The sequence below is a fragment of the Phocoena phocoena genome, chromosome 1, assembly GCF_963924675.1.
Source record: "Phocoena phocoena chromosome 1, mPhoPho1.1, whole genome shotgun sequence".
Taxonomy (NCBI): domain Eukaryota; kingdom Metazoa; phylum Chordata; class Mammalia; order Artiodactyla; family Phocoenidae; genus Phocoena; species Phocoena phocoena.
The window spans coordinates 165,267,086-165,280,286 of record NC_089219.1 but is presented as its reverse complement, the minus strand read 5'-3'; the positions used below and the strand labels follow the sequence as shown (position 1 = coordinate 165,280,286).

Genomic DNA, 13,201 nt, shown 5'->3' with positions numbered 1-13,201 from the left:
GCAAGACAAAAACCTCACAATCAATTCATGAAAAGGCTGACAGACTTTACTATATATAAAATTTTATATAATAAAAAAAGATAAGTGATAAAACTGGGAAAAATAGTACCAACACACATAATTGGACAATAGACTAATTTCCATCACATATAAAAAGCTCTTATAAATTAACAACAAAAAAAGGGGAAGATGGAACTTCCCTGGCGGTCCAGTGGTTAAGACTTTGCCTTCCAATGCAGGGGGTGTGGGTTCAATCCCTGGTGTGGGAGCTAAGATCCCACGTACCTTGGGGCCAAAAAACCAAAACATCAAACAGAAGCAATACTGTAACAAATTCAATAAATTGAGACTTTAAAAATGGTCCAGGGCTTCCCTGGTGGCGCAGTGGTTGGGAGTCCGCCTGCCGATGCAGGGGACATGGGTTCGTGCCCCGTTCCGGGAGGATCCCACGTGCCGCGGAGCGGCTGGGACCGTGAGCCATGGCCGCTGGGCCTGCGTGTCCGGAGCCTGTGCTCCGCGGCGGGAGAGGCCACAACAGTGAGAGGCCCGCATACTGCAAAAAAAAAAAAAAAAATGGTCCACATCCAAAAAAAAAAAAAAAAATCTTAAAAAAAGGGAGGGGGGGAACATTTCATTTTCAGTGTATGTGCTGCCAAAGTGAGCACAGAAAAACATTTCAACAGCGAAAGGGTCAGAGACATGAATACTAAAATTTAACATCATGTTTTGCCAATAAAATTGAGAAAAATAAAAAGATGGGTATTACCCATTGTTGACAAAGGTGTAGAAAATGGTTATTTTTAGTTGGTAGGTGTATGTAGTTTTTGCAAAGAATGACTGTGTTAGCTTTCAAAATATTTGTATACATCTTCTACCCAGAAACTCTACTTCCAAAACTCTCACATATTCCCACATGTGCACAAAAATATGTGATAAGAATGTTTAATACAGTTGTGTTTATAGGGGAAACAACTGGAAACAATGTAAATGTCCAAAACAGGGGAATTGTTGAATTAATTCTTCCCTATCCAGACTGTGGAATATTTATTCAATAGTTACAAAATAAGTTATTAAGTACATGGGTAAAGTGTCAGATAGAATGACCATATTTATATAAAAAAATAAGTTTAAATCATTCATGTTTTTAAGCTTATAGAAAAAGTTCTAGACCACAAATGCAAAACACTAAACTGTCAGCAGAAGTAACCTCCAAGAAGAGTAACAGGGAGGAGAACTGGAAGAAAGACTTGACTCTATACTTGTATTTATTTGCATTTTTCACAAGCATGTATTCATGAATAACTTGCATCATTAAAAAAAGAATATGTTCAATTTAAAAATATTTTCAGAATCCCCTTCAGGTGAAAATGTTAAAGCAAAACACATATATCTGATTACAGGGATGTGTGGTAGCTGACAGCCAAGAGAGATAACCTAGAAGTTAGAAATGTAGTTCATAAGAATGCAGACTTCTCTGAGGGCAAGGAGTTGACTGGATATACCTAATTTAAATTACCACTTGATAACAGAGAGATGCAAACCAGTGAAATGGGCTATCAATGAACAAAGGGTTTAATTCACAGCAAAAGGGAATAAATAAAAAGGAGTAAATTCCAGAGCATACCATGCCCCCACCAGCTGGATATAGTGTGTAGGATTTTGGTCTGGATCCCACATTAGATTTTGGAACGTGACGGCCGGCAGGAGAACCCAGGAAGGATCTCTGCCCTGGCCACTGACATCACTATCAGAGGTAAGACTGTAATAAGGATTTTCTGTGATATTGCTGACTGCGGGGTGAGCAAACAAAACTGCTATGATATAAAGCACACTTATCCTAGTCAAGTTTTGTTTTGCAACTTCTGAATGCTGGGAATTTTAAGCAAAACGAGGCACCTAATAAATGTTTCACAACCCAAGAACACACACAGAGTAACTATTGAAAACAAATCACATAAGAAATATAATCATTTCCTCAATCATCTTGTAATAAATGTACTTAGTACACAGTCTCTGCTATCCTCTTCAAAAGGTTATATATATATATTTAAAATATATTCTTTATATTATGTTTCACTATGATTCAAACAGTATTCCTGATAACTGTTTTCCAGGTAATCACTGTACCAAAATTTCTAAGAATGGTGACACAGTGTAGTAATGCAAGTGGTCTTTAATGCACACCAATTTATATCTTCCCCAGATAGAAATGGTGCTGCGTCTTAAAGCATATCATCTGACCCTACTTTGAGTGCATGGTGTCTTAAATTATATTTTCTCCAAGAACTCTGAAGACAATCATACGATTACAAGGTAGGCTATCCAAAACTAATAATCATTTCCATTCCCAAAAACTCATTTGTGTGAATCAGATATGTGCAACCAAAATAATACGCAGAAAGAAAAATGGATACAGAGGCTAATAAAAACACAATTGTTATCCCTAGGCCCTGTTTTCAAATTACTAGGTTTCTTCACTTAAAGAGTCTCAGTGTTCTCAATGAATGACTTTATAAGAACTATTTGAACTTTACGTAACTTTGTAAGAACTTACAAAAGGTTCATGGTGCTTAAAAAAAAATCTGTAATCACCAAACTATGATACCTACCTCTCGGACTGATCTTCGAGGACATAAGGCATCCACTTCATCAAAGAATATCACGCAGGGTGCTGAATTCTTGGCTCGCTGAAAAACCTGTCGCACAGCACGCTCGCTTTCACCAACATACTAGCCATATACAGAAAGGAAATAAAATGTAGAGATGTTTCAACTTTGGAGTTTGGGCCAAATTATAGTAGTACTAGTTTTAAATGACATTTATATGCCAGCGTCCAAAAAGTACTAGGTCAAAAATAGCCAGTTATATGTGGTTCAACTTAATAAGATTAGCTATTACTTAAGCTTATTATAAATCTCCTCATTTATAAAATGAAGACTAAATAGAATGAAAGGTCTCCTCTAGCTCAAAAGAATTCCACAATTTTATGGTATCTTAGAACAGATCAAAGCTTTATGCATATAAAATACCCAGCAGTAATTTTCATTAATTCAGCAGTATTTTAAATGTGAACAAGACAATTTACTGTTCTACTGCTGTTTCTACACAAGTCATCTTGCTAAAGGAAGAGCTAACGGTCATACAACATCAGAGGAAGCAAAATGAGCCAGTTAGACATCTACCAGGTTTCATAATGCATAATGTACGGTAAAATCAAAATACAAAGCAATTCACAAGCAGCTATAACATGAGGACTAATTAATATAAAAAGTTATATGTAAAAATACAGCTTTACTTTCAGCTAAGCACAAGAAATTGTTCTTGTAAAATTTCAAATTAGTTAACTAAGAAAAGCTTTGTTTCTCATAATAATACTGCTAAATAAGACAATTTGAAAATGTCTTTACGGTGCCAATTATATCATAAGGTTATTTTTATGTTATGACTATATGGTCATAATAAAGTAATTAAGGCACAGAATATATCACAGATGACAATGATTATTTTTATTTTCTATTTGAGTAGAACTTCTTTTCCTCAGATCTGTCCTGTAACTTTTCTTTGTACTTTTGCTTATTCTGCTTCTCTCACTTGAACTGCTTCTCCAACCTACCTCTAAAACAGCTCTTGCATTCTAGATCAAGATCACTAATCTTTCTTCCCACCACCCTCTCTTCTTTGCTCTTACAGCACTTCCTACTATTATAACTTCTGAGCTATTCTACCTTCACTATATTACATCATAAAGTCCTTGGAAAGCAGAAGTCATGACAGTTTCAAATTTTTCTCTGATCATAACATCCTGCTCAGTGTACAAATACAGCAGACCTATTTAGTTTCCTGAAAAATCTAAATCAGCAAAAATTATATTTGGAATGCTGAAAAGACATTCAGTAGATATTTTTAAAGAAAAGATATCAGGGGGTTGGGACAGAGTTTCAAACAGGGATGAAAGACAAGAATCAATACAGCCGGCAAAGGGACTTTGGATATAGCTAACCAAAATGACTAAGTAAAAGGAAATTTAATTTAGGAGAAGGTAAACCTAAAGTTTCAAAAGGACAGATTAAAATCAATTCATCTTAAGAAATGTAACAATGATTAAAATTCCCACTACCTTGGCCTTTAAGAACTATTTCAAGTAAGGATCCTATACTTATTATTTCTAATTCCTTATTTGCCATCAGTTTTCAACCATTATAATCTGGCTTTTGCAAACATAATTATTGAAAATATTTTCCCTAAAGTCACTGGTGACATTCTAATTGCTAAACCAGAGCCCTACTTTCAATTTCTTTTCTATTGTTTGGTTATATTGACAGGTGGAAAAAATTATCTTCCCTAGGTTTTCAGGCTTAGAAAGTCTTGGACGTCCTCCACCTTCTGAACAGTCTCCTTTGCCAGCTTTTCCTTTCCTGGTCCGTAAATGTTGGTGTCTTCCAAGGTTCTGTCAGAGACCACCTTACAATACTACTCAACCTTACCCATTCCCTAGGTTTTAGGTGCCATTTAGATTGATACTTACTCCCAAATCTCTTCAGAGCTCCAGATTCACAGTTCCTATAGTTTGCTGAATCCCTCCAAATGGCTCTATAAATCTAAAACGTCCTAGAGCAAACTCATTTTCTAACCCCAAGATGTCTATCTTCCTCATTAGATCACTTAATCTCTCAGAGTCATTCTGGACTCTTCCACAGAACTCTTCCCACATTTACCTCCAAAAAACAAACCAGATGACAATGAGATAAAATTTCATACTCATCAGACTGGCAAAAACGTAAGTAACTTTCATTCACTGCTGGTGAAAGTAAAACTCAGTAAGAACCACTTTGGGAAAAAAGTGGGCAATACTTAATATTTTTGAAAGTGTATATACTGTAAGATACAGCAATTCTACTGCTGAGTACATACCCTAGGGTGAAAATATCTCACAAATATGCATAAGGATATATGTATATAATGTTCAACCTAAACATGAGTCAAGAAAAAAACTGATGTTTTTAAGGGACTTCCCTGGTGGCACAGAGGTTAAGACTCCGTGCTCCCAGCGCAGGGGGCCTGGGTTCCATCTCTGGTCAGGGAACTAGATCCCACATGCACGCTGCAACTAAGAGTTCGCATGCCACAACTAAGGAGCCGGCGAGCAGCAACTAAGGAGCCCGCCTGCCGCAACTAACACCTTGTGCAACCAAATAAATAAATAAATTTTTTTTTTTTTTAAAAAAAGAAAAAAAACCTGATTTTTTTAAAAGTGTGGTTATACTCATTCAATGGACTATTGCACAGAGAATTAATAACTAGAGGTAAATATATCAATAAATATTATAAATATAATGCTCAACAAAAATAACAATAAAATCAAGTTACAAAAGAACACATACCATTTATATAAAGTGGCTTTGTTTTTGCTTTACCATTTATAAAAGGAGTTCCAAACATATAATAAAAGTAGATATAATAGTTTAATAAACCCCAGATATACCCATCACCCTGCTTCATTATTATCAGCTCAATTCATAATCAACTTGCTTTATCTATATTCTGCCCACTTTTCTTTCTACTTGATATTTTGATGGAAAGCCCAGACATCATAACTTTATTTGTAAATATTTCATTGTCTCTAAAAGATAATGTTTTAAAATATATATATATTTTTAAAATCCCATCATTTATAAATGTATTTATTTATTTATTTATGGCTGTGTTGGGTCTTCGTTGCTGTGTGCAGGCTTTCTCTAGTTGCGGCAAGCGGGGGCTACTCTTTGTTGTGGTGCGTGGGCTTCTCGTGGTGGCTTCTCCTGTTGCAGAGCACGGGCTCTAGGTGCATGGGCTGCAGTAGTTGTGGCACGTGGGCTCAGGAGTTGTGGCACACGGGGCTTAGTTGCTCTGTGGCACGTGGGATCTTCCCGGACCAGGGCTCGCATCTGTGTCCCCTGCATTGGCAGGCGGATTCTTAACCACTGAGCCACCAGGGAAGTCCAAAGATAATGGTTTTAACATAACTACATCATTATCACACTTAAAAGTTATTTTCTTAATATAAACTGTCCAGTAGGTGTTCACATTTCCAATTCTCATAAACTTATTTTTTGAAACATGTAAAATAATACATGTTATTTAGGGATAAATATATAACATTTACAGTAAATGTAGAAAGAAGTGTACAGAATTAATAAACACCAAATTCAGGATTATAGTAAATTCTATGGGAAAGAGAATGGAGGACATGATTAGGTAAGGTTTGCAGGGGGCTTTGAGTATATATTGGGTTTTTTTTTAAGGCTGGATGTTAGATACATGGAGGGGTCATTATATTACTCTTTATAACTTGTTATATGCTTGAAATATTTCATAGTAAAATTTTAAAAATATTACACTCTTAAAAAAAAGTTACATTCTGTTAGCTCTCTAATATGCTAAAGGTAACATTTTGACTCTAGCTTGGTATGAAGGCCCTGCACTGCCTGGATATTACTTTTTTTCCAGCCTCACCCTTCACCCCCCATCAATCCCTTCCCCTCAGCGCTTATTTTGAGTACCTCCTCCACTAGAAAGCCAAAATGAAGGGTAAGAAGAGTCAAGATAAAAGTACAAATCCTTATTTTAGGAGCAAAGTAACATATTTAATAGGAAACAAAAAAAATTAGAGGGGGGATAAATTGAAAAAGCCTTTTAAAACAAATGATAACACTTTCGTTTCTTCTTTGAATATTATGGAATGGCATTTTACTCTTCATAGGCATGAACAAGAAACAAGAAATTCAAAGTCTCTTAAATTTAAGATATAAGCTGCTTAAATGCAGAAAGAAGTTATTATATAGTAGTTTAGTGATTTCTTTCCCAAGTATTTTTATTTATTAATCCTTAACTCATTTGAGCTATACAACAACAGGACAAGGAAAGCAGATCAAATGTCACCTCCACTATCCCCAAGCTGTTGGACATTGGCCAAGTTATACGACCCCTCCAAACTTAAGTTTCCTCATCTGTGAATCAGAGAAAAAAACAATTTGTATCTCACAGGGTGTTGAAGAATAATATATATAAAGGGCTTGACAAATTCAGAGTTAACACTTTAAATGTTGATTATTTTGATTATTTCCATTTTGCTGGTGAGAAAACTTAGGCTCAGAGGTGAACAGACTTAATTAAAAAAGCATTTATACACAGTAAATAGTACAGCAGAGCAAAGCTCAATCTCTTCACTCCTATTGCAGTGATTTTACCAAAAAACTCGACTGTTTCAATGATCTGAGGACCCTGTAATTTGAATGACCATACTTTTCCTAATCAAAAATAATGGCTAATGCCACAACAACTTACCATATTTAGTAACTCAGGCCCCTTGACAGATATAAAATTTAACCCAGACTCATTTGCAACAGCCTAGTAAGAGAAAAAAGACACAAGACAAACATATAATAAAATAATAATAACAATAATTTGTGATAATGCAAGAACTTTTTGTGGTTTATACTCTAGTTCCCCCTTTTTATAGCTGCCTCTTTCTCAAGGAGAGGAGACAAATGGGAATAAAAAGAAAATCAAAGGAAGTAAATGTGAACATAAAACTTTCCACAGGCTAGAAATCAGATGGAAATGACTTGAAACATTTATGTAAATGTTTTTTTTACATAAACATGGTATATGTAAGTATATTTGTAGCCCTAGCTTAGAATCCTAGTGAAATCATAATCTCTGTATAAACAAATGCCGTGCCCAATGAAAGCAATCATTCATTCATTCATTCATAAACCAGAAGTCAAAAGCATCGGTATCAGTCTTTACAGTATTTACAGGTTATTTTGTTTAATAAATAAAGATTAAACTGCATGGCTGAAAGCCAAAGAGAATAACAAAGGAGAAATATATGGTTATATGTGTAGAAGAATACAAAAATTACACTGAGAATGTAGAGATGAAACCCGAATAAAATCACTCACAACTTCAAAATGATCAGGGAATAAAGTTCTTTCCTATTCTTAGAACCTGATATCTGAGCTCAAGATTTATGTTCAACACATTCCTCAGCATCTCCCCTTGGATTATTTTTTTCTTTTTTTCATTTCACATTTGGATCTCATAGGATTTTCAAATCTGTTGTTTCCAAAGCCGGACTCCTGAATTTCTCCCAACTCTCCCCAAATCCCACACCCCAAACTCTTTTTCTCCCTATCCCAGTAAATATATTTTCTAAGCCAAAACCACGGTGTCTTCCCTTGATCTCCTGTCTTGTCAGGTCAGCCAATCCATCTGTAAGTTCTATTAGCTCTAATGCTAAAATGTAGGTGAGTCTGATACTTCCTATTTCTCCACTATACCACAATCCTCATCCAGACCATCATCACCTACTGTCTGGACATGCAAAAAAACCAAACCAAACCAAACCAAAAAAACCCTAGCTGGCTTCCTCTCTCTCTTTGCTTTCCTCCAATCCATTCTCCACTTAACTCAAAAATATTAATGAAGGGGGGAGGGATAAACTGGGAGATTGGGGCTGACATATACACATTACTATATATAAAATAGATAACTAATAAGAACCTGCTGTATAGCACAGGGAACTCTACTCAATACTCTGTAATGGCCTATATGGGAAAAGAATCTAAAAAAAAAGAGTGGATATATATATATGCATAACTGATTCACTCTGTTGTACACCTAAAACTAACACAACACTGTAAATCAACTATAATCCAATAAAAGATTTTTTTAAATGTAAATGAGATCATATAGTTTTACTATGTTTCTCATTTATTTTCAAGTACAAATTGAAATATTCACCATGGCTTGCAAGCCTGTATTTTGTGACATGACAGTTTCTTCTTAGTCCAGCCACTAGATCTTTCTCTGGTTCTCGAATTCACCAAGCCCTTTCCCACTTCAGGGATTTTGCAACTGCTGTTCCCTCTATCTGGAAGACTCTTCCCCTTCTTTCTCTGCCTCTTCATGTGGCTATCTAGTCCTTCAGGACTCTGTTAAATATCACCATCCCCTGAATACCAAACCTAAAACAGCCACAACAGTTTGTTTATTTCCATCATAACTTAGCTGAATCTGCAATTTTATTGTTTTGTTTACTGCCTGCCTCTTCAAGACAGACAATAAATTCCATTAGAGTAGGTGTCATGTTTGCTAGTTTATCCCTAGCACCTTGCACAAGTTCTGGCAAAGTGTATGTAGCTCAACAAATACTGGTTGAATAAATGAATGCATGCAGGCGCTGCCAGGCAAAAACTGCTCAACATGCAGCTTATCCACATCTCGAAATCTCTGTCTTTCCGGATGCCAATTTCTTAACTTTCCTACCTCTCACGTTCTAAGTAGAGTCAGGATACACATCTAATAAAGCATGATTCATCTACATTAGGTTTTCAACATCCATATGCGAGATAACTAAGATTTCACCCATTAAAACACCCAACAGAGTTCCTGAAATTATCAGAAATCTTTTGTCTTCTATTGATAAATGAAATACAGTGAATATAATTTAATTTTTTCATGGATATCATCATGAATCTTGTACTCAGTGTTAGGAGCTGTTTGCTTCCATACTATATGGTTGCAGATGACTAAATGATTTTTACTGTTCTCTTTCTAGTTTCCTTCTTATTAGTCACCAATTTTCAGTGTGTTGGCCCCCAGCAATCACATGCCTTTACTTGATGCTATTTATATAATATGTGCTAGTGCTTAGAAATTTTTCATTATGTTATTGTTATCATGAGTAAACAAAACAACCAAGGTCATCCAAAATCTTAATTTTATAACCAATTCTAGGTTGCCAGGTTCTGACTCATAAGTGGTTCCATAACTTTACTCCAGTAACACTTTGCTTCTGCCATTCCAGGACATTTTCTATTACTTCTAGATTCTAGGGCATGTAGTCATGAATCTCTTGAAGCATCTAATAAAAGTGTGAACTCTCTCCCTGGAAAAAATACAAATACTCATAATATATTGCCTGGGCTCATGGATCCAGTGAGCTGTTGAAGTCCATCCATGGAGTCCTAGGTAAGATTCCCTGCTCTAAATGGTCAGATACCAGAAATCTGACTGAACAGAGAGGGACCAAAATGTTGGCAATTTGGGGAGGCGGCGGGTGGGAAGAAGAGGAAAAATGTGATCTATGATGCCTTAACATTATTTAGGGATTTCAAATGATCTAAGCTATCTCCTTTCTGCTGTAAGCAGAAATAGTCAAAGGCAGATATAATTAAAACATAAACAAACATTACAAGGCACTCAGGCAAGGGAACTGCATCCACCCAGTGAATTCACATATTAGCTTGCAGGACCTTCTTTCTGGCTACGATTTTCTAAAACTGTTGTGAAAAAACATAGACCAGCAACTGTGGTGTTCTCCTTTCCCTCCTTTGTTTCCAAACTCCTTTACAGAAATGCCTTGTAAGAGTACTGAAAGCATTTAGCAAGGAAATTTAGTAATATAAGTAAAAATGTTTTTAAAAATGTACATGTATATTATATAGGTATATATATATACACGGGCAAATGGCACTGTGGATATTTGGTATTTACTGAGGAGCCACAGATTATTCGGCTGCTGTGAAACTTATTAAAAATGCCATTAATTTTGATTTCTTATTTACAAGTAATCCAAATTTTTTTTTTTTTTTTTTTTTTTTTGCGGTACGCGGGCCTCTCACTGTGTGGCCTCTCCCATTGCGGAGCACAGGCTCCGGACGTGCAGGCTCAGCAGCCATGACTCACGGGCCCAGCCGCTCCGTGGCATGTGGGATCTTCCTGGTCCGGGGCACGAACCCATGTCCCCTGCATCGGCAGGCAGACTCTCAACCACTGCGCCACCAGGGAAGCACAATCCAAGTATTTTTAAAAGTTGATAAGGGTTAAGTAAATTATAGATGGAATATTATACAGACATTAAAAATGATGACTAATATAAGATACAGACAAGAAAAATGGTTCTAGTAAGCATGATTCCAAAGGAAAAAAATCACAAAAGACTAAGAAATTTGCCCACATAAATATGAAAAAAAACCCCAAAAGTGTCAAAACTATGATCAATAAAGTAAGAATGCCAAAAACACTGACAAACTACAAATATAACAGATCTTACTATATGAAGAGTGATTATAAATAAGAAAATCACAAGCATGTTAAGAAAACAAAGGATACAAACAGACAATTCATAAAGAAAAAAGCCAATAAACACTTATTATTTTTAAAAGCCCACTAGTAGCTTTTAAAACATAACTTAAAAACTGTAAGATAACCATTTTTACCTATTAGTCAAATATTAAAAACAATGTTAATGGCTATTGCTAATTTGGGGTGTTGGGGAAATGGATACTCATACCCTATATGGATGAAACTGGTACAGACTTTTTGGAAGACACTTTGGTAACGGATCAAGTGTAACTGGGTAATGGATCATTTTGATCGAGTGGTAATGGATCAAAAGCTTTAAATACATGCATTCTTTTTATTAAAAAATTATTTAGGAATGCATTCTATTAAAATTACCCGTTGAGGTACAAAAATGTAAGCACAGGACTGTTTCATGCAGTGTTGTTTTAATAGGGGAATCATTTCCATAAATTATACAGCATCTTTTTTTTTTTGTGGTACGCGGGCCTCTCACTATCGTGGCCTCTCCCGTTGTGGAGCACAGGCTCTGGACGCACAGGCTCAGTGGCCATGGCTCACAGGCCCAGCCGCTCCGCGGCATGTGGGATCTTCCGGGACCAGGGCATGAACCCGTGTCCCCTGCGTTGGCAGGCGGACTCTCAACCACTGCGCCACCAGGGGAGCCCAATTATAGAGCATCTTTATGGCAGAATACTACACAGGCATTAAAAATACCGATGTGGGGGCTTCCCTGGTGGCGCAGTGGTTGAGAGTCCGCCTGCCGATGCAGGGGACACGGGTTCGTGCCCTGGTCTGGGAGGATCCCACATGCCGCGGAGCGGCTGGGCCCGTGAGCCATGGCCGCTGAGCCTGCGCGTCCGGAGCCTGTGCTCCACAACGGGAGAGGCCACAACAGTGAGAGGCCCGCGTACCGCAAAAAAAAAAAAAAAAAAAAAAAAAAAATACCGATGTGTATCTGTATATACTGACATGGGAAGATGTTCAAGAAATATTGATAAGTGAGAAATGCATGTTTAAAAACCTTATAGTTGTAAATATATGTATTAAAGTTATTCATATTATCTTGATATATATGTACAAAAGAACGTCTGGAAGGACTAACAACAAAATGAAACAGTGGTTACTAGTAGGCAATAGTGAGAGGATTATAAATGATGCTTTTCCCTTTTGCTTATCTATATTTTCTATTGTAAAAAACTAATTTTTCAAAATAACATTTGTAATAAGGAATGTAAAATACTTAACTTATAAATAATAACTATATCAAAGCAGGAAACAAGGTCAGCTATAAACTACAACTATGCAATAATGTTCATTAAAAACTCAGAATATAATACACAGAAAACATGAAAATTTCTGTGTTAAAATCAATGGGGTTATGGTAGATTTAAAATTTTCTTTTCCAAATTTGCAATGATATACCTTGTATAATTAAAATTAAAGTGGGAAACTTTCCTGAAGGAAATTGTCAGTCTTTCCAAAATGAAATTCTAATAATATGAAAATATGCAAAAATATCTCACTGTAACATTTAAAGTTAAATCCATGTTATCCTAACTGATAGTAAGAAATAAAATACGTGCAGTTGAATTATTCCATACCTTTGCCAGCAGAGTTTTCCCACAGCCAGGGGGACCAGCAAGGAGGACTCCAGCTGGAGTCTCCAACCCAAGAGCTTTGAACTGATCTGGGTTACGTACCGGTGCCTGGAAAAAACAATCCCAACATCAATGTGTTACAAATGTCCACTTCCTACTGCATATTCATCTCTAGATGCCTATTTTCAACACTGATTGTGAGGCCTGAAGATAAGAACAGTGCCTGGCACAGAGTGCTTACCTCTGTTACAAGCATGAGGTAAGTGGTGATAAATTTAAAATCCCTGCTCTTGAAAAATTCATACTTAAATGTAAGTTCTGAAAACATTTTAGATACAGTATTTCAACATTTTAAACTCAATTTTTAGAAAACGTAGATTTTCTAAATCTATAATCTAAATCTATAACCTAGATTTCTAGGTTATAAAGATTTTAAGCAATGGCCCCCTTTAAGAAATCAGAAGCAGCGGTAC

The 13,201-nt window shown here is 36.2% G+C and overlaps 1 protein-coding gene across 1 annotated transcript in view; it reads right to left on the bottom strand.

Annotated features, from left to right (window-relative positions):
* NVL (nuclear VCP like) overlaps positions 1 to 13,201 on the bottom strand; it is a 103,573-nt gene that overhangs the window by 50,400 nt on the left and 39,972 nt on the right. Inside the window, exons 15-17 of the mRNA XM_065871782.1 lie at positions 12,732 to 12,836; positions 7,324 to 7,386; positions 2,610 to 2,729 (exon numbers count right to left, since the gene is read on the bottom strand). Of these exons, the coding sequence (XP_065727854.1) occupies positions 2,610 to 2,729; positions 7,324 to 7,386; positions 12,732 to 12,836 (288 nt within the window). The remainder of the gene's footprint in view (positions 1 to 2,609; positions 2,730 to 7,323; positions 7,387 to 12,731; positions 12,837 to 13,201) is intronic.